The sequence below is a fragment of the Pelophylax lessonae genome, assembly GCF_965119305.1.
Source record: "Pelophylax lessonae genome assembly, chromosome: 13".
Classification (NCBI taxonomy): domain Eukaryota; kingdom Metazoa; phylum Chordata; class Amphibia; order Anura; family Ranidae; genus Pelophylax; species Pelophylax lessonae.
This window is the reverse complement of record NC_138780.1, coordinates 55,597,567-55,619,134: the sequence shown is the minus strand read 5'-3', so window position 1 is coordinate 55,619,134 and position 21,568 is coordinate 55,597,567. Positions and strand designations below refer to the sequence as shown.

The 21,568-nt window shown below is 45.9% G+C and overlaps 1 protein-coding gene across 1 annotated transcript in view; it reads right to left on the bottom strand.

Annotated features, from left to right (window-relative positions):
• ZFYVE26 (zinc finger FYVE-type containing 26) overlaps positions 1–21,568 on the bottom strand; it is a 1,347,068-nt gene that overhangs the window by 1,079,268 nt on the left and 246,232 nt on the right. The window contains exons 9-11 of the mRNA XM_082275187.1: positions 18,158–18,373; positions 17,417–18,064; positions 232–383 (exon numbers count right to left, since the gene is read on the bottom strand). Coding sequence (XP_082131313.1) covers positions 232–383; positions 17,417–18,064; positions 18,158–18,373 — 1,016 coding nt within the window. The remainder of the gene's footprint in view (positions 1–231; positions 384–17,416; positions 18,065–18,157; positions 18,374–21,568) is intronic.

The following is a 21,568-nucleotide window of genomic DNA, read 5'->3' as shown; positions in this document are numbered from 1 at the left end:
CCCACTTCATGATTGTGTCCCACTTGTTGATTCTTCACAAAAAATTACAGTTTTATATCTTTATGTTTGAAGCCTGAAATGTGGCAAAAGTTCGCAAAGTTCAAAGGGGCTGAATACTTTCGCAAGGTGCTGTATATTACTTTTCTCTTTTATCAATTTTAAATTACACTTGGTCTAGTTTTAGAACACAAATAGTAAAATAAAAGGGTGTAATATACTAAATAATCTTACCTGATGAGCCTCACTGTAATTTTTTTTTAAAATACATGAAATGAGCAGAGATTCAGGTGGAGAAAGCATCATGGGAATAAGGTTGTTTCTTTGTTGTAACACATAGCGGCAGTCCACATCACTCCCAAGAGATACATTACTTGTACTGCTCTCTGAAATACAGGATGAAACACTTATTTTTTTCAACAAGGTCATATATTAAACAGTACATAAATAAAATCTCCATAAAACAAAAGACAAAAGTAGGTGAGGAGGACCCTGCTACATAAACTTACATAAACCCAAGAGGAATAATAGTATATCTAGTGGCTGGAGGCAATAACTAGGCACCACAGCAAGGATTCATTGGGGGTACAAAGGAAGAAAAAAAAAATGGGATTTTTGACTTACCGTAAAACCTAATTTCTCTGATGTTCGTTGGACACAGCTCCCGATAATCTTGACCAGTGGGTTATACTGTCCCCGACAGGAGTAGGACACTAGTGTCCGTAAATGATCAGAGAAATGGATTTTACGCCAAGTTGGAAATTCCATTTTCTCTCTCGTTCATTGATGGACACAGCACCTGAAAATCTTGACTAGTGGGACGTCCCAAAAGCAGTGTCAAAAACATGGGGGTGGGAACAGCAAGAAAAATCCCCAAGGCTAAACCGTAGCCAACCAGGTAACAGGAGCTCAAAAAAAAAAAAAAAAAAACTGGAGCCCACCTGAAACAAACTCCCCCAAAAAAGGAACAGACCCTCTAAAAAAGCAGCCTGCAAAACTTTGCAGCCGAAAGAAGCATTCGCAGATGCCAACACATCCACTTTATAGAATTTTATGAAAATGTGCACCGACGAGAAGGTGGCGGCCTTGCACACCAGCGTCACTGACACCTGATGACAGAAGGCCCAAGAAGCACTAAGCGCCCGAGTAGAGTGCACGTTAAAAAAAAAAGAAAAAGAGGAATAGGCCTGAGTCACTGTCTGATCCATCTGGAAATAGTTGCAGAAGAAGCAGACAGACCTTTTCCAGGCACATCCATGAGTACAAATAGAGTCTGACTTCCTAAAAGACTCCATAGCTGCTAGGTGCACCCGAATTGCCTGTACCACTGAGGTCGGAACCGGGACAATCACTCCTTGAAGTAACAGGTCTTGCAGTACCTCAAAGAGAGCCTGTAATCGGTCCGGGGACAGGTGCACTTTGGAAGGTCCACGGGCCCATAAACCAGCGAAGATGTCCCCCCACCTGAGGTACCGATGAGGAAGCACCTTCATGCAGAGGGAGCCTTCTCCGTGGGTCTGGAGAACCCTGCTCTCGGCTTGCCAGACCAAGGTCACTTGGATCCACTGGAAGAGGCCTTGAAACCTTGTCAGCTGACCCTAAGGGACGAAAAAACTTCTTGTGAGCGGAGGACGACGGGCTACCTTACCCTTACCAACAGAAGAAAAGTAAAGTACTCTTCCCCCTCTTTGAGACTGTTATTGATGTCATCCAGGGTAGCTCAAAACAGGTGTTCTCCCTGAAAAGAATGATCAGTTAAGGCCTTTTTAGAGGTCTGGTCCGCAGACCAACACTTAAGCCAGAAAATGCGCTTAAGGACAGAGTCTAAAAATCAGGGGAGCCGCATCCAAATCGGCATCACAGATAAATTGCAGTCCCCGGACCAACTGGTCTGCCAGCTCAGCAAAGGCAGGGGGGAGCTGGTCACCCTCCAGGTCACGACGTAAAAGTTTAGCCCACTCGGCAATGGTGAAGACCGGCCTAAGTGCCGAACCTGCAACAGTGAACATATTGTGGGCCACAGCCTCTACGCTTTTCTGTCAGCTGGATCCCTAAAGGCCGGCAATTCTTCAACCGGATCATGGTTGCCTTGGGTTGAACTGGATGGACTGATGTCTTTTTCAACCTCACAAACTATGTAACTATGGAAACCGTTTGGGGTCTACCCCCGGTGGAACAGTCCACTTTTTAAGGAAGAACTCTTCAAAGGGGTACATCCTCACAAATCGTTTAGGGACCACAAAGGGATGTTCCCACTCTTGCGACAAATCTGTCAAAACAGGAAGAAAAAAATAAACACCTTCACCACTCTACTGTAGACGGCTTGCGAGTGCCAAAAGGAACTGGCACCTCTGCCGCAGCTTTAGCTGCATCCTCCATTTTTCAAGTTTCACACACAGACACAATCAGTGCATCCACCAGCACCTGTTTGTGTGCAGCTACAGGTGTGGAGGAATCCTATCTAAAAAAGAAAATCAGGGCACGTGGCCGCAGACCCCATCAGGGTGGGCAACATCCACGGCGGCCGAATCAGATTCAGGATCTGAGGACACAGATGAGGCAATGGAAGGCGGGAGGTGCTTTTTGCTAGCCTGCCACCCAAAAGCCACCTCCACCCTGGACAAAAAGGACTCCAGGACCGCCGTCACTGCATCAATGGATGGGTGGGACCCGGAGGAACCCATAGCCTCTGACAGGGGGTCAGGTGGGGAAACGTGCGCCAAAGACTCCATGAGTAAATCAGGGACCCCCACAAAAAGTGCAAAACACTGCTAAGGGACACTACCCGGTCGCCAGCTCTATTGCTGGTGACACTACCCGGTCGCCAGCAACAGAGTACTCCACGATCCTGCAGCATAGAGGGAGGACCTCACCAGACTAACCACCCCAGACAGTAACCGGCAGCACCAGGATTAAACGTACTCCACGTGCTGGATCCAGGAAAGGAAGAGACCGAGGAGTCAGCACCAGGGGATTAGGTGGGCCTCCCACAGCCGAAATCGCCACCCAGAGGCTCCTCTGTAATGGCCACTGGTGGATTCCTATGCCAGACTAATTCAAAATGGCCGCAAGACTACACAAACATGGCCGTCTAACTATACACAATATAGGCCACAACAAAATGACGGCCCCACGTGGCTTCATGAGGCACAGGCAAAGCACAGAAAGGAAAATGGGAACCAGGCAGGAGCCCCCCCCCCCCCCTCACCAGGTACAGTCCCTCCTGTCCCCACCACCAGTACAGTACCATGCCCCGGCCCCCAGGAAACAGCCCAGACCGCCAAACTACCGCAGATAGGAGGGGATGGGTGGTGGATGGAGGATTAGATGATCCACAGGGACCACCAAAGCACAGGGGGGGGCTAACCGCTCCAGACAGAACCTCTTCGCCATCAAAATGGGGGGGGGGGTTATCGACCAGGAGGAACGCTGCAAAACAAGGCGTTAAACTCGCAGGCCAGCCCCCATCTGGTGGGGGCTTCGTCACAGCAGACCCAGTGCAGAGGTGTGGCCTGCGCGTGATCGCTGGCAAGACTGGGGTGACCTCTGGATCTAGATTATCCAGCCCGTTGACAAGTCTGGCAGTTGATTGTAGGTCTCACAGGCAAAAAAAAAAAATGGGAGAAAAAAAAGCTAACTAAAAAGAACAAACTTGCCGGGGCCAGAGATCCCAGCAAGGAACTAGGTCCCTACTCCTGACTAGGCAGAAAAAAAAACTGAGCACCTATAGCAGAGAGGGGGAGTATAGCTCCTGGGACTGCCCAAAGTTATGGTCAAGTCTTTTTCTGCCTAGTGTCCTATTCTTGTAGGGGGCAGTATAACCCACTGGTCAAAATTATCAGGAGCGGTATCTTTCAATGAACGAAAGAAAACTGGATTTTTGACTTACCGTAAAATCCTTTTCTCTATCGTTCATTGACGGACGCAGTCTCTGAGGCATATCAGTAGGTTATACTGCCCCCTACAGGAGTAGGACACTAGGCAGAAAAAAAGTTCTGGCTACACCTACAGGCAGTCACAGGGGGGTATACACTCTCTTCCTGCATAGGATGTCAGTTTTGTATCAAAGCAGTGTCAGAGAAAGAATACCAACCCAACTCAAAATAGAGGGGCGGGTACTGTGTCTGTCAATTAACCTAAGAAAAAAGGATTTTACAGTAAGTCAAAAATCCAGTTCTACATCGTTCATTGACGGACGCAGTCTCTGATGCATATCAGTAGGGACCTCCCAAAGCAGTGCCATAAAATGAGGGGTGGGGATAAACATAGCCAACCAGGCAACACAGGACTCATCAGAACAAGATGAGACACACCTGAAACAAACAGTAAACACCCTCAAGGAAGGCCAAAAAGCCCCCTAAACCACAGCCTGCAAAACTTTGCGGCCAAAAGAGGCATCTGCAGATGCCAGCACATCCACCTTATAAAATTTGGTAAAGGTGTGAACAGACGACCAGGTAGCCGCCTTGCAAACCTGAAGCACAGATGCCTGACGGCGAAAAGCCCAGGAAGCACTAAGGGCCTGAGCAGAATGTGCCTTAACAGGGAAAGGTGGAACCTGACCTTTAATTGAATAATCCTGCACAACTGTCTTGTCTGATCCATCTGGAAATAGTCAGAGCAGACGCAGGCAGCCCTTTCTTTGGAACAACTGAGTAAAAAGGGCGAATCTGACTTTTGAAAAGACTCAGTGGTCGCCAAGTACACCCTGATTGCCTGAATCACATCCAGAGTATACAGCGTGAATTCCTTAGGATGTTTTAGCTTAGGACACAAAGAAGGTAAACACAATGTCCTCATTTAAATGAAAACTGGAAACCAGCTTCGGAAGGAAGAACGGATCCGGACGGACGAAGAACCACTTTATCGCTGTGAACCACCAGGTAGGGAGAACGACAGGACAACGCTGCCAGTTCCGACACACTGCACGCAGAAGTGATGGCCACCAAGGAGGCATCCTTCTGAGATGAGGTAAGCAGGGGAATCTCCCAAATACTTTTAAAAGGACGTTTCTGAAGAACCGACAGCACCAAATTAAAGTCCCAAGGTGGCAAGGGAGGTCGCACCAGAGGTACCAAGTGTCTCACCCCCTGGATGAAGTTACGCACCAGGGAATGGGCGGCCAACGGCCTTTGGAAGAAAATTGCCAAGGCCGAAACCTGACCCTTGATAGTACTCAAGGCCAACTTTTGAACAACTCCCCGTTGAAGGAAAGCCAAGATCCGAGCCACCGAATAAGAGCGAGGGAGAGCCCCAAGAGACTCACACACGCAATATACAACTTCTACGTACGAGGATAAATCTTCCTAGAAGTCGCTTTCCTCGCTTTTAGCAGAGTGGGAATCACTGGAGCAGACAGTCCCCTGTCCTTCAGCACCTGGCTTTCAACAGCCAAGCCGTCAAAGCCAGCAACCATAAAGCAGGATGGAAGATATGTCAATAGAAGAAGAGGGGATAAAGGGAAGGGAAGGAGATAATCCCTGGGTAAAAAGACAACCGCCCAGTGTAAATGATGGCGGAAGTATGACACCAATGTTTTCATACCCTACGGTAGTATAACCGGTAAACCAAGCAACTAAATACTATACTGTAGAAAAAGAGCAAAAAGAAAGTTGCAATAATGGCTCAAACACAGGTTTTTGAAAAATAAGTAAAAAAATATACTTTGAGGTTGAGACAAATAATATACCATGTAAAAAGTTGAGGTATGTTCAGAGGCCTGTTAACTATATCCCCAAGTGGACCACGTCCAAACTCATAAAACACGCAATAGACCTCAAAAAACACTCTACCCGACGCCCCACACAGCAAAAAAACCCTTCCAGTACAGAACCAGACACAACTTCATGTAAGGAAACACTTTAGTAGAAAATCAACAGCTCCATTGGAGTGATATTGGTGAGTGAAGTATTGGGTATGATCAGGGGGGTCATAAGATCCATAGGGGGGGGGGGAACAAGGGCAACAATCCAGTATGCTGTGTGTGCTGGATAACCAACACATGAATCAGATCATTTTCTCCAAAAGGTAGGTGTTCAATTGGAAACACAGATAAAGGTATGATCTACTTGTTGCTGTCTAAAGCCCCGCACACACGTACTGATCGTCGGCCGAACGATCGGCCGTCTTTTGTCCAGGGCAGTCGTGTCTGTTGAAAACTGCAAAAGACTGCACACAAATTTTGTCGGCCAACACTAGGAGACTGCAGAAGTGATGTCATGTGATGGTTAACTTTCCTTGTCTTTTTTCTTTTCTGAGCATGCCCAGTCTTGCTAATCTGCTGTCTGTCGGCCGAAATCTGTACTGACTGGCGAACAATTGGCCGTTCTGGTGACGGCCAACAAATATTTTAAAGTCTGCACGACAGATTCTGTTCGGCCAAAAATGCGGCTGTCGGAAGCATCATACTAACAAGCCTACAATCGGCCAATGGGTCGGCAGCCGAATATTTACGGCCGACAATCGGTACGTGTGTACGGGGCTTAAGGATTGATATTTGCCACACCAGTGCCATCCAGAATGTCAGGAGTTGATGAAAATCAGACAACTCGATTAAGGATATAATCATTTACAATGATTTTAGTGTACTGAAAACATTTGTCCATCCTCAGCAAGGGAGTGGGGAACATGAAGATGTTAAGCTGCAGGGCTTGAAAGGACTTCAAGCTATTACTCCTGTATATAGAGTCATTGCTGTGAAAGGCCACGTTTCATCCTTCATAACACGCTGGTAATTTGTAACTTTAAGTCATGGTCACCTTTGCCAGGTTAAACACATGTGAAAACAGTCCAGATACTCTCCTGGTTCAGTCAATACAGTCTCTGGCCTGACGTAAATAAAATGAGAATGTCTCTTACCAGCGGTAAAGTGAAGGATGGCCAGTTTGCAGGTGTAGACTATGTCTTCTTATGGCGATACAGGCCGTTTTTGATGCTCCCAGCAGGCTGACATCCTGTCTTTACAAAGCGGAGGAATGAAGGTGGATGGTGGTGGGCTCAATTAATTACCGCTTCCATGCACATAAGATAGCAGGCATCACAGACATCAGAAGGATTCCCCATACTTTGGACGGCTGGCTGTTGATTTTCTACTAAGGTGTTTCCTTACGTGACGTTGTCTGGTTCTGTACTGGAGGGGTTTTTTGCTGAGCGGGGTGGGCGTTGTGTGTTTTACGAGTAGGGACGTGGTCCACTTGGAATATACTTCACAGGCCTCTGAACATACCTCAACTTTTTACACGGTATATTATTTGTCTCAACCTCAATAAAGTATATTTTTTTACTTATTTTTCAAAAACCTGTGTTTGAGCCATTCTTGCAACTTTTTTGCTCTTTCTACAGGATGGAAGATATGCCCTTGAGACAGTAAATCCTCCCTGAGGGGAAGTCTCCAAGGAGCGTCTGCGACTAGCCTGACCAGGGCGGCATACCAAGCTCAGCGAGGCCAGTCCAGAGCCACAAGAATGACCAGAATCCCTTCCGCCTCGATCCTGCGAAGACGTCTTGGCAGCAACTTGAGAGGAGGAAAGGCATACATCAGCTGATACTGACCCTAAGGGGCCACCAGCGCATCTGCGGCGACTGCCAGAGGGTCCCAGGAGCGGGCCATAAACCTCTGTACTTTTCTGTTGACCCGAGACGCCAACAGATCTACATCTGGAGTGCCCCAAACGAAGGCACAACTGCTGGAGCACCTCCGGATGGAGGGACCATTCCCCTGCATCCAAGGCCTGTCGACTGAGGTAATCCGCCTGCCAATTTTCCACTCCTGGAATGTGAAAAGCGGAGAGAGCTGGAACAAAGTTTCGCCCAATGAAGGAGGTCTGCCATTTCCAAGGCCACAAGGACACTTGGTGCCCCCTTGGTGATTGACATAAGCCATGGCATTGTCCAATTGAATGCACACTGGACAACCCTGCAGGTACTCGGGTCTAGTGGACTAGGTAAAGCCGGATCGCTCTCAGCTCCAGAACATTGATCAGCAACCTGGATTCCTCCAGGGACCAGACTCCTTGAGCAGAGAACCTGCCGAGAACTCCCCCCAAACCCCCCCCCCCCCCCGAGAGACTTGCATCCGTGGTGACAGTCCATTATATAGGGAGGAAGGATTTCCCTTGCTTGAACATTGGGAGCCGAAGCCACCAGATCATTGACTCCTTGGTCACCTGGGTCAGCTGGATCTGAATGTCCAGGGAATTCGGATTTTTGATCCATTTGAGAAGGATTTCCTTCTGGAGAATCCTCGTGTGGAATTGAGCGAAGGGAGCCGCCTCGAAGGATGACACCCTCAGCCCCAGAACTCCCATACAGGTCCAAAGGTGACGACCATTTACTGGACAGCAACAACTGAACCGCAGTCTGGAGTTTTTCCGGAGGAAGAAACACCCTGGCTAAGGATGAGTCCAAAGTCAGGCCCAGGTAGTCCAGTCTCATGGAAGGGACCAAGGACAACTTTTGAAGGTGCAGAATCCACCCAAACGCCTCCAGACTTCTCATGATGATTTCCAAACTTGTTTCCAGCACTGTAGGAGACTCCACACGGAAAAGCAGATCGTGCAGGTAACCCAGGACCGATATACCCCGCTGCCACAACAGCGACAGGATCGGAGCCAACACCTTTGTGAATACCAGAGGAGCAGAGGTGAGACCAAAGGGCAACGCCACAAACTGATCGTGATCCACTCCCACAGCAAAATGGAGAAACCGTTGGTGTCCTGCACAGATTGGGATGTGAAGGTAGGAGTCTTATGTCCATGGAGGCCAGAAAATCCCCCTAATGTAGGGAAGACACCTCCGTGTGAAAAGATTCCATTGTGAATTTTTGAACTCACACAAAGCAATTCAGTGCCTTCAGGTCCAGGATTGAACGCACCTTGCCCTCCTTCCTGGGGACTGTAAACAGGTCTGAATAAAAACCTTGAAAAAATGTTCCACTCACGGAACCGGAACTATTACTCCCTGTTGTATCAGGTCCTGTACCACCCCAAAGAGAGCCTGTAAGCAATCCGAGGACAGTCTCACATTGGAAGGGAAGAACCTTACCGGGGGAACGGATCGAAACTCGATCTTGTACCCGGACCGTATGACCTCGTGAACCCATTTGTCTTGATACGAGTGAGGGCGCACCTTCAGGCTGAAGGGGCCTTGTCCTCAGGTCTGGAGAAACTTGATTTTTGTTTGCCAGACCAGGGTTGCTTGGAACCACCCGAGGGGGCCTTGAAGGACTTATCGACTGACCCTGAGGGACGAAAAAAAGTATGTTCTGGAAAGGAGGGGCCCCGTCTGCGACGCAGGTCCTTAACCCTTGTGCGCTTACCCCCTGTGAGACCTTTGATAATGTCATCCAGGGTAGCCTCAAACAGGTGATATCCTTGAAAAGGCAGATAAGTCAAGGCCTTCTTTGAGGTCTGATCCACAGACCAGCACTTTAGCCAAAGTATACACCAGAGGACCACAGCCGAAACCGACAGTCGGTCCAAAACGGGAAAACAAGTTGCAGCCCCTGCACCAGCTGGTCCAAAAGCTCCTCAAAAGGTAGGAGGAAGAGGTCTCCCCTCCAGGTCATGGCATAGTAACTTAACCCATTTAGTCAATGTTTGCGAGACAAGGGCAACCGTAAAAACTGGTCTCAGTGCAGACCCCACCAGGGAGTACATAGTGCGGGCCCCAGACTCCGCCTTTCTATCAAACGGATCCTTAAAAGGACGGGGAATCCTCCCCTGGGATCATGGTAGCTTTAATCAGTCTGGAGACCGGAGGGTCCACCGTAGGTGGCACGGTCCATTTCTTTATAAGGGACTCTTCAAAGGGGTAGCATCTAGCAATCCACTTAGGCACCCCATGGGAACGCTTTGCGTGGTCCCATTCTTTAAGCATGTTGTCAAAATATGTGGGTAAGGGAAAAACCTTTGCCGCTCTGGATGGCTTGTGAGTGCCAAACGTAACCTGCTCCTCATTCGCAGTCGCAGCTGCATCCTCCATTTTTAGGGTATCGCGCACAGACACAACCAGTGTATCCACCAGCACCTTTTCTTGCACGGTGGCGGAGGCAGAGATGTTCTCCTCACTGTCAGGTAGTAGACCTGGCAGGGAGACCCGCGTCTGTGGTGGCAGAATAAAACTCAGAATCTGACGCAACCAGCCACCTTCGGCCTGAAGCTCGGTCCCAGCCCCCGGGAGTAGTTACAAATGTCCCACTAGCCCCAGTAGTGAGGGGGGAGAAAGGCAGGTAGGTGGGGGGTACGTGACAGGACAGCGTGGAACCCGGGGTTGTTAGGGTCTGACTGTCCTAGGGAGGGGCCCGCGTCCACCCCAAAATCCGCCAGGGAAGGAGGGGGGAACATTTACTCACCATGCAAGGAACCGGTGGGCGCCATCTCCTGACAGAAGCCCTCTCCGCCGTAGTGGAGGGCTGTCGGCCAAAAGGAACGCTGTGACTCGGGCCTAGACCTGGTCGTATGCGACCTGGCGAGACCTTTAACTTGCGGGGCTAGACCCTGTCCGATGGGACTATGCTGCGGCTGACCTAACATGGAGCTGGGGTCTGCGCGCACTCGCTGGCCGGCTGGGGTGACCACTGGATCTATATATCCAGCCCGTCACTCAGATCTGGCATAGTTGCTTGCAGATCTCACAGGAAAAAAATCCGGAGAAAAGCGAACTAGAAAATGAATTCTCGAAGAAAAAAAAAGAAAAAAAAAAAAATTGCCAGGACCAGAGATCCCAGGAAGGAACTAGGTCCTTACTCCTGACTAGGCAGATTAAAACTGACATCCTATAGCAGGGAGAGAGGTTTTACCCGCTAGGACTGCCCATAGGTGTAGCCAGAACATTTTTCTGCCTAGTGTCCTACTTCTGTAGGGGGCAGTATAACCCTACTGATATGAAGATCAGAGACTGCATCTGTCAATGAACGATAGAGAAATACGATTCTCTAATGACCAATCGAAGCCACCTGGCTATAGTATTTTTGGAAGTCCCAATCCTTTACTCAACCCTGAAAACAGTACAAAGTCTAATTTTCTAAACTCTCTTATGATCTCTAAATAATGTAACAGCCCCCTTCTTATGTCCAGACTGAAAAGCGCTTTCCTTAGAACCAAATGGTGATGGACAGAATGTGGACAAAATTATCTCCTGGGATCTATGAAAAAACAAGGAGACCTCTGGCAAGAAACTTGGGTCTCTCCCCAGAACCATCCGGTCTGGGAACACCGTCAAGTAAGGCTCAATGATAGACAAGGCCTGCAGCTCACTGACCCACCTAGCCGAAGTCACTGCGCCACCAACAGGCTTAATTTTAATGCCCAATCTCTAATCGTAGCCTCTTCTGGCGGTTCAAAAGGCTTCTTCTTAGTCAGCGCTTGTAGAACCAGAGACAAATTCCACTTAGGAAAAAATATAAATTATATGGGTCTGGCCCTGGCTAAAGCCCTGAAAAATCTAACTATTAAAAGGTTCCTGAGATAAAGGTCTCTCCGGGAACACAGATAAAACCATCCACTTGGACCTTCAAGGTACTGGCTGCTAACCCCTTCTCCATTTCCTTCAACATTCCCTCATAGAGAAATTCAAGGATGGAAACTCCTTCCCCAGGACCCATTTTATTTTTTTTTCCAAGTAGTTTATTGAGTTTTCAAACAAGGTACATAAAATAAAACAGGAAGAATGGTACACACTGTAGACCAACACAATAGTTATCACATGTCTTAAAGAGCATAATAATGATATGGAGCAGAAGAATAATAGTTCAACATGAGAACAGGAGTATAGGACAGTGTTTAATATACTCAACAGGTATGTCAAGGCCTGCTCCAGGGGGTCCAAAAGGTTCCAAAACTTTTGAAATGTAACTAATCTTCCAAATCGTGTGGCTAGTCGCTTTTTGTACTCGTATGTAATATTGATTGTGGTGATCACTTCAGAGACATTTAATGCCCTTTCCAATTTCCAGTTCCTAGTGATTGTCAGTTTAGATGCTAAAAGGATATGAGCGACTGACACGATATGTGGGAGGGAAGTTATCCACCTCCAGGTTGAGTAAGGCTAATGCCGGATTTGGAGGAGTTAATATGCCAGTGACTGAGATCAATCTAAATATGTGGTTCCAAAAACTGGTTAGGTTTTTTTTTTTTTAGGTTTTTACACATCCAAAAGATGTGATAAAGGTTGCCAACCTGGCCACAGCCACACCAGCACAAGGGAGAGTGGGATGGGTAGAACTTGGACAGTTTGTATGGTGTGAGGTACCACCTTGATACTACTTTATGGGATAGTTCCCAGTGATTAGTACATTTGGATACATTATATGTATCGAAATGCTTTAGTCCATTGTTCCGGGGTGTAAGATTGCTGCAGGTCGGTTTCCCATTTTAAAATGGGGCAGGTTTTGGTGAATTGCCTTTTGGTTTGTAGTGTCTAGTAGGAGGTCATTGTAGCCGTATTAGTGCACTTGCGACAGAGACAATTGAGTACTGTTCGTGATACTTTTTTTATTTGCACTAACATAAAATTTTTCAGGACAAGCGCCTTCATCAAGATCCAAGCAGTACTGATTAACAAAATGTTTAGCAGAATGGTAAAAAAACACACAATCTCTAAGGCTCCGTTCACATGTCAGCATATGGATCGCGGGCAGAACCGCCGCGGTTCCGCCCGCGATCCGAAGATTATTGCAAATCGCAGGACGCCTGTGCGTTGCCCGTTGATTTGCAATAGCCCCCCAAACGCTGAGCGATGTTGCCGCGATTTCCGCCTGCCGAATCGCGGTAACATCACGCAAAAAAAATCACGGGACGCATTACGCCCAAAAAAGTACAAGAGCTTCTTTGGAGCGTATTGCGTCCCGCGATTTTTTTTGCGCAATGTTACCACGATTCAGCAGGCGGAAATTTCGGAAACATCGCTCAGCGTTTGGGGGGCTATTGCAAATCACGGGCAACGCACAGGCGTCCCGCGATTTGCAATAATCTCCGGATCGCGGGTAGAACCGCGGCGGTTCTGCCCGCGATCCATACGCTGACATGTGAACGGAGCCTAAGCCAAAGGAAAAAAGGAGAAAACCAAAACAAACTAATTTAACTGGCAATGGTAATAAAACTAGCATAGTTAGTGAGATAAAACAGAGGGAGAGCTGAAGACAGGGGGGAAGGTGGGGGGGGGGGGGGGGGGATAGTCACAGAGGGGGTCGTAAAACTGTAGGATAATGAGTAAGGAAACCCATATCTAAATTTAAGCCGTTATTTTTGTCAAAAAGAAGTATCATTCTTAATTCAAAAGTTTTCCTTTCCTAGATAGTTCTGAAATTCCTTTAAGAACTAAAACATTGAGGTCTTCTATAGTGTGGTCTGGTTGTGAAAAATGATGTCCCACAGGTGTGCGGAAACTATCTTCTTTATGTTCTTTATGTAGGCGAAACAGGACAGAAGTTGCAAGCGAGGATAAATTTGCACAGACATACCATCAAGGAACATAAAGAAGATAGTTTCTGCACACCTGCGGGACATCATTTTTCACAACCGGACCACACTATAGAAGACCTCAATGTTTTAGTTCTTAAAAGGGAATTTCAGAACTATCCAGGAAAGGAAAACTTTTGAATTAAGAATGATACTTCATTTTGACACAAAAAAGAACGGCTTAAAATTTAGATATGGGTTTCCTTACGCATTATCCTACAGTTTTACGACCCCCTCTGTGACTACCCCCCCACCTTCCCCCCTGTCTTCAGCTCTCCCTCTGTCTTATCTCACTAACTATGCTAGTTTTATTACCATTGCCAGTTAAATTTGTTTATGTTTGTTTAGTTTTCTCTTTTTTTTTCCTTTGGCTTAGAGATTGTGTGTTTTTTTACCATTCTGCTAAACATTTTGTTAATCAGTACTGCTTGGATCTTGATGAAGGGGACATACCCCGAAAGCTTGTCCTGAAAAATTGTATGTCACTGCAAATAAATAAAAAAAAAGTATCACGGACAATAATCAATTGTCTCTAGGGTCTAGTAGAAGAGAGATATATCCTTAGGGAGTAGTGAAGTGCTGCTATAGAAGGCATAAATTGGTAGGGAAATCTCTGGAATAGGGTTGGTTTGCAGAAATTTAGTGATACGTAAGTGTGTGAAGGATTCAGAGGCAGGGATTCCATAGGCGGATCGGAGCTCAGATAGGGGTTTCAATGTGTTATTGTTTGAAATGTCTGTCATCCACTGTATATTCTGATCTTTCCACTTCTGTAGGGGGAGATATGGTATTGGAGTCTCTTAAGTTGATATTGGTATGCATAGTTTTTATAGGTTGGAGAGGTCTCCCTGATATTGCAGAAGAGACCCCCAGTCTTATGGATGATTGAACTGTGATGGGCAAATAAGTATAAGAGGTTTCCAGCAATCAGCTAGTAGTAATGTGGACAGTTGGTCTGTTTTGGTCAATGCTAGTTCTATGCGTACCCAGCGAGTTTCAGATGTTGATTCAAACCATGGTTTAATGTAAGACAATTGTGCAGCAATGTAGTAGTCGGTTAGGTCTACCATGCCCATTCCTCCTCTTGTCTTGTGTTTAATCATGTATGCCCATGCACATCTTGGGCATTTGTGCTGTCCTATGTAGTTTGTAAAAAGGTGAGAAATATAAAAATTTGTGGGAGTATCATCATTTTTAAACGCAGCTAATCTTCCTATCCAAGATAATTTTCTATAAGATGGTTGTTATTGGCTAAACTGCATCGGGAGCTACAAGGGCTTATAGTTGGCCTGTGCCAAATCAGACACGGAGGACGGAGGACGTTAACGTGATGCCTAGGTATGGGATACCATCGGAGCTCCAGCTGTAGGGGAGGGGTGTTTCTAAGTGACGTTTAGTATGCGAGTGGACTCCTAAGACCAAAATCCGTGATTTAGAGAAATTAACTTTATAGAAAGAGACCCTACTGAATGCGTTCAGCATTTGGTGGGCAAAGGGTAGTGAGACGATTGGTTTTGTGAGAGAAAATATCATCTGCAAACAACTTGTGCATCTCCCTTGAGTTTGAAGCCGGAAATGTGAGGGTTAGATCGAATGGCCTCAGTGAGGGGTTCAATCATAACATTGAAGATTGATGGCGATAAGGGACAACCTTGTCTAGTAACATTCATAATATAAAAGGGTTTAGACAGTAGTCCAGAGGTATACACCTCGGCCGACTGGGATGACTAGAGAATTTGGATAGCTGTCAGAATTGTGCCCCTGAATCCAAATTTCCCCAGCACATTCGCCATGTAGTGCCCGTGCACTCTGTCAAATGCCTTCTCTGCATCGATGGAAAAACGTAGAAAAGGGGTCTTCGAGAGAGAGAGAGAGAGAGAGAGAGAGAGAGAGAGAGAGAGAGAGAGAGAGAGAGAGAGAGGCGTGGGGGGATCAGATACAGGATCCTTCTAGTTGCGTCCTGTGCTTGACGCCTGGTCATAAATCCCATCTGGTCATGCTTAATTAAAGAGGGTAGTATTTTAGTCAAACAGTGTGCTTACGTTTTTATGTCCGTATTCAGTTAAGAGATTGGCCTCAAGTTTGTGGGGGTTTCTGGGTCCTTGCCTGGTTTAGGTAAGGTAACTATGTGGGCTTGGAGCATTTCTGGTGGTAGGGAGCTAGATGATGCAATAGTTTGTAGTAGGTTCAGGAGGTGCCGCAGAAGGGAGGACTTAAAGACTTTGCAATATTCATTTTTAAAGCCATCAGGGCCTGGTGCTTTATCGTTGGGCAAGGAGTCAATTATTTTGGCAATTTCCTCTGTAGTGAAGGGAGAGTTAAGGAGTGCCAGTTGGGATTCAGAGACAGAAGGCAGATGAATGTCGCGAAGAAAGCTATTTATATCATTGTCAGTAGGCTGGTGAATGGAGGAGTCATCTTTCAAATTATATATACATTAGATATAATAATCCGCATATGCATTCGCAATGTCTTGTGGATTCACACGTTTGTCTTTGGTAAAGGGGTGGTAAATAAAGGGGATTTTTGTTTTGGTTTTACGGGCTTTCAGTTTTGCAGCTAAAAATGTCCCCACCTTATTATGGAGGTGGTAGTTCTTAAGTTTTAAGGATCTAAGATCTTTATTGTGATTCGCCATAAAGAGCAGTCGTAGATCAGTACGCAGTTTGGTTAGGCAGTCAGACAGAGGAGGTGGGATTTAATTTATTTTGTTGTTCCAAGCAGAGTATATCCAGAAGTATATTAGATATGGAAAGCTGGTGTTTCTTTGCCCTAGCTCCCATTTGGATTAGTAATCCCCTCATGTATGCCTTATGGGTGTTCCAAAGCAGCATGGGTGACACTGCTGGATCTACATTTTCAGTAAAGCACGTGCTTAGGTGTTGTAACAGTGTATCATTGTCAGGTGCCTGTATTACCCTATTGTTGCAGCTCCATGCAAAGGTGTGGGGGGCATAACGGCCTAGTTGGATATTCATGGTAATGCCAGCATGGTCTGACCAAGTAATCTCATGTATGGTAGAGGAAGTTACATGAATGAGTAGCTTATCTATCAGGAATAGGTAAATTCAGGAAAATGTGGGGGTATCTTGCATTCTTACAAGGTGGTACAGCGTCTCTTTGGAAGTGAGTTTGCTGGACTGTCAAGATGTCCGCTTTATGCAAGACCGCTTCTTTCCAGATTGATCCCTGTTAAGCAGGGTGATTGAGTCCATTGGCGTTCAAAGATAGGACCATATGTGGCTCAAAAAGAGGGCCGGGAGTATGCTCTGCATCTTGAAGAAAGCACTGTATCGTGAAGGAACCGGTAAAAAGCATAAGTAGCTAGCATTCATTCCAACATGAACTGATGAGAACTGTAATCTTTAGGGAAAGGAGTAAAAAGGGGAACACCCTAACAAAAAGAGAGGTGGGAGAGGAGCTGGGGCAGCTCTCTCCTCGTCTCTGTTACTCCTATAGTGACAAAACGCATGTGGTGGGGAATTTGTGGAAGGATTTGAGGGGGAAGGGGGGGATTGGCAACCTACAGACCATTTAACTCTGCCTTACAAACTACTTTTTAGGACATGTACTGTACTAACACATGCAAAATCGTCCCCCCACCGCACATAAATGTGCTGCCTTTTTGACACCCCCACACATCTGGCACATGTGTACACTGGTGCCCACTAAAGCGCATACCAAAGTACCATGTGTTCTGGTGCAGTGCAATTTAACAAATCATGCCAGCACCATTTTTGTGTGTGCTTCTCATAAGCATAGAGCAGCCCGTTAGGGAAAGGGCAGAAAAGCAAGCGCGCTTGGACGCACCTCATGGTGTTAACGAGCCCTCAAACTGGTGTGCCCCAGGATTATGCGCAACTCTAAAGTGTTCCTTGACTAAAAAAAAGGTTTAAAAACACGGGTTTCTGCTCCTCATTTAGCCTACTATACTTAATTTGAAAGACAAAAGCAGCACTTACCGGCATTTCTGTTGCTCATGACCACCTTGTATCTCCACTGAGCTTCAAAAATATATTTAGATAGCTGAGCCACTCTGCTGCTGAAATCGGCTGAAGAAATTGGTGTGCTTACACCCTTAAGTAGGCTTTGCTCATCATTTAGGGAGAAACCATTTGGGTGAAGAGAGTTTTTTATTAGCTCTACTTGTTCTCCCAACATTTTTAAGAAACTATCCAATACAATTTCATCAGCTAAAAATCCAGTCAACTCAGCAGTAAAATGATTTAGGTTTATGTAGTTAGCCCCAGCGCTGTGGATGTTATTTGTAGAAATAAATGGTAATTCTAGAAAACTTTCAGTTAAATTGTCATTGTTTAGGTTGCTACTAGTATGTTGGGGACTAATGAAAGGTGATATCACAAACCCTTCCATATCAATATTGATGCCCAAGTTTCCAGGTCTACCAACATTCACATCCATGTCTTCTTTAATGTCTTCCATGGGACAGCCATCAAACAGTGAAGCCTCTGGTTCTAAATCATTTAGTGCCGCAAACATTAAAGAGAAAATGTTCTCCACAAGCTCCAGCTTCAGTAGAGGAGGCAGCAGACATAAATAATACCGACACTTAGTGAAATACTGTAAAAAAAAACCTGAGGAGTCTGAAACTGGAAAAAGAAAAAAAAAAAAACATTAGCAACTGTAATCTCAAAACAGAAACACACAATTCAAAAATTAGTCTAAACAGTAAACAACAATACCTTGAGAAAAATCGTACTCCCTGCCAAGTTCTTTCAGAAATTCTGCATCCTCAAGAGATCCATCCATTTGGTTGGCATGGCTGTTTCTGAACTGAGCAGATTTATTAGCTTGGATACAAAGGGCATACATTGCATACTTTAATCCACAAAATGCCTGAAACATGAGAGTGCTGCATTGTTGTGCCAGATCATGTGCTTCCCTCTGATTTACAGAAACTGCAAGAATGATGTAAGATACAATTAGAAAGCACATTCATTTAAACTGGATTAACTTGCCATTGTTATAAAATATATATCATATTACAATGTTTTGGTTCTAAAACAGATGATAGCAAGACAATGCTACTGCTAAACATAGCATGCGTTTTAACCCAGGGTCAGTTTCACCCTGGTAAATCCTCCCCACATATTAGCAGGATTTTTAGTCAAGCATTCTTAGTGCAAAAACTGGAACTACAACATGGCAAAACTTTTTTACAGTACACCTTGTCTGGCTAACCTTTGTGCACTAACTTCTACAACTGCAATGTAAAGATGCAACTGGCCCCACACACACTGTCCCACTTTCACTTCTGTGATGCAATTGACATTTTTTAGTGCAGGCTTCCTGCTAATATAGCACCTTCCCTGCCAACACGTAATGTAAGGGAAACAATGTAGCTTCCAGGTATTTCTCTTCACACACAGTGGTGAATAGAGTAATAGAAGACGGAAGGGAAGGTGATAAGTTGCTGCAAGGGCAGCCATTTTAGTGAGTGGGCAGTTTATTTTAAGTGCCAATTTGATCCATCTTACATACAATCAGCCTTGTTCTGTAAATAGTTCCTAAGATTTACCTATTTAGGGCACAGTGAACTCTTTTGTAAAAAAAAAAACGGCATCCCTCTGACAAATTCTCACCTTTCCAAACAAGCTCCAGTTGGTGCATACTAGGCGTTTCTGGGAATACTTAAACCATGGGTTAACGCAGTTACCTTCAAGTGATTATACACTCGCAAAAAGAGAAAGCAGCAGGGACATTCCTGTATATAGACCCTCCCACTCCAAGCTAGCCTTGGGTTTTTAGCAAGCAATAGGAGATCATAACAGAGCAGGAACCGGTTTCCTGTATTGTACTGCAAAAAAACTTGATTTTTGTCCTACCGTAAAATCCTTTCCTCTGATGTTCATTGACGGACACCGCTTTATATTTTCTTTGACCGATGGGTTATGCTGCTCTTCTTAGGAGTAGGACACTAAAAGGAAAAGGGTTAACAAAAACTTTACTACACCTTTAAGGCAGTTCCAGGGGGTATACTCCCACTTCCTGCTATAGGATCTCAGTTTTGTAACAAGCAGTGTCAGAAAAATACATAACCCAACTCCACAGAGGGGTGGGTGATGTGTCCGTCAATGAACATCAGAGAAAAGGATTTTACGGTAAGACAAAAATCCAGTTTTCTCTTTCGTTCATTGACGGACACAGCTTCATATCCCAAAGCAGTGTCAGCATGAGGGGTGGGAAAAAACACAGCAATAAACATATTTCCCCAAAAGGGTTAAACTTAGCCAACCAGGAATCAACATGCAGCATGTGTAGATGCGAAAACATCCACCTTGTAAAACTTGGTGAATGTGTGTACAGACGACCAGGTGGCCGCTTTGCCAGCCTGGACCACCGACGCCTGATGACAGAAGGCCCAGGAGGCACTAAGCGCCCTCGTATAAGGAGTCTTAACATGGAAAGGAGGAACCTGATCTTTGATGGAATAAGCCAGCACCACCGTCTGCCTAATCCATCTGGAAATGGTCGCAGCGGATGCGGCCTGCCCCTTATGAGAACTTTCCGTAAAGACAAAAAGGAATCCGATTTCGATTTCGATGAATCGACTCAGTCGCTGCCAGGTACACCCTAATGGCCCAAACCACATCCAGGGAATGCAAGCCAATTTCTTTTGGATGTTTTGGCTTAGGACACAACGAAGGCTACACAATGTCTTCATTTAGGTGGAATCCCGAAACGACCTTCGGAAGGAACGACTGACAGGGACGTAGCATCACTTTGTCCCTGTAAACCACCAGGTAAGGCGACCGACAGGACAATGCAGCCAGCTCAGAGACCCTGCGTGCAGAAGTAATAGCTACCAAAAAAATGGATTTTTGTAAAATCTTACCGTAAAATCCTTTTCTCTTAGCTCATTGACAGACGTAGTCCTCGGTGATACACCACCTTCGGGTTATGTTGCCTCCACAGGAGCAGGACTAGACAGGAAATTAAAAAGCTCTGGCCACACCCTAGGGGCAGTCCCAGAGGGTATATCCTCTCTCTCTCTGCCTCAGCAAATCAGTTATGTGAAAAAGCAGTCTTTAGAGATTTTAACCCAACCCAACTCAAAAACAGAGGGGCGGGGACTACGTCTGTCAATGAGCTAAGAGAAAAGGATTTTACGGTAAGATTTTACAAAAATCCATTTTTCTCTAGCGCTCATTGACAGACGTAGTCCTCGGTGATACACCACCTTCGGGACGTCCCAGAGCAGTATCACAAATGAGGGGTGGGAAAATGAAATCAAATCCCAATCTAGAAGGCCCAACCGGTGCCAACTAGAAGTTTACAATGCTCATCCTTAATGATGAGACTCAACAAAAAAGAAAAATTTTTTTTTTTTTTTTTTTTTTTTTCAAACAAACAGAAAAAAAAAAACCCTCGAGGTAGACCACCGGTCTCCTCAAATTGCGGCCTGCAAAACCTTGCGGCCAAATGAGGCATCCGCCGATGCAGTCACATCAATTTTATAGAATTTTGTAAAAGTATGTACCGACGACCAGGTGGCCGCCTTACATACCTGGACCACTGACGCCTGATGGCGAAAGGCCCAGGAAGTACTGAGCGCTCGAGTGGAGTGCGCCCTAACAGGGAACGGAGGACTCTGACCCTTAATAGAATAGGCCTGTACCACCGTTTGTCTAATCCATTTGGCAATGGTCGCGGCAGATGCAGGCAAACCCTTTCTGGGGCCATCCGTGATCACAAAAAGTGAATCCGTCTTACGGAATGATTCCGTAGCTTTCAGGTATACCCTGATTGCCCGAACCACATCTAAGGAATGCAACGCATGTTCCCGATGATGCTTGGGCTGAGGACACAAGGAAGGTAGTACAATATCTTCATTCAGATGAAAATCTGAAACCACCTTAGGAAGAAAAGATGGCTTAGGATGAAGTACTACCTTATCCCTATGAATCACTAGGTATGGGGACTGGCATGATAATGCAGCCAGTTCTGACACCCTGCGAGCAGAAGTAATAGCCACCAAGAAGGCCACCTTCTGGGATAAAGTAAGCAAGGGAATCTCCCTGATGTTTTCAAAGGGAGGTTTCTGTAGAACCGACAAAACCAAATTAAGATCCCAGGGCGGTAAGGGCGCGCGG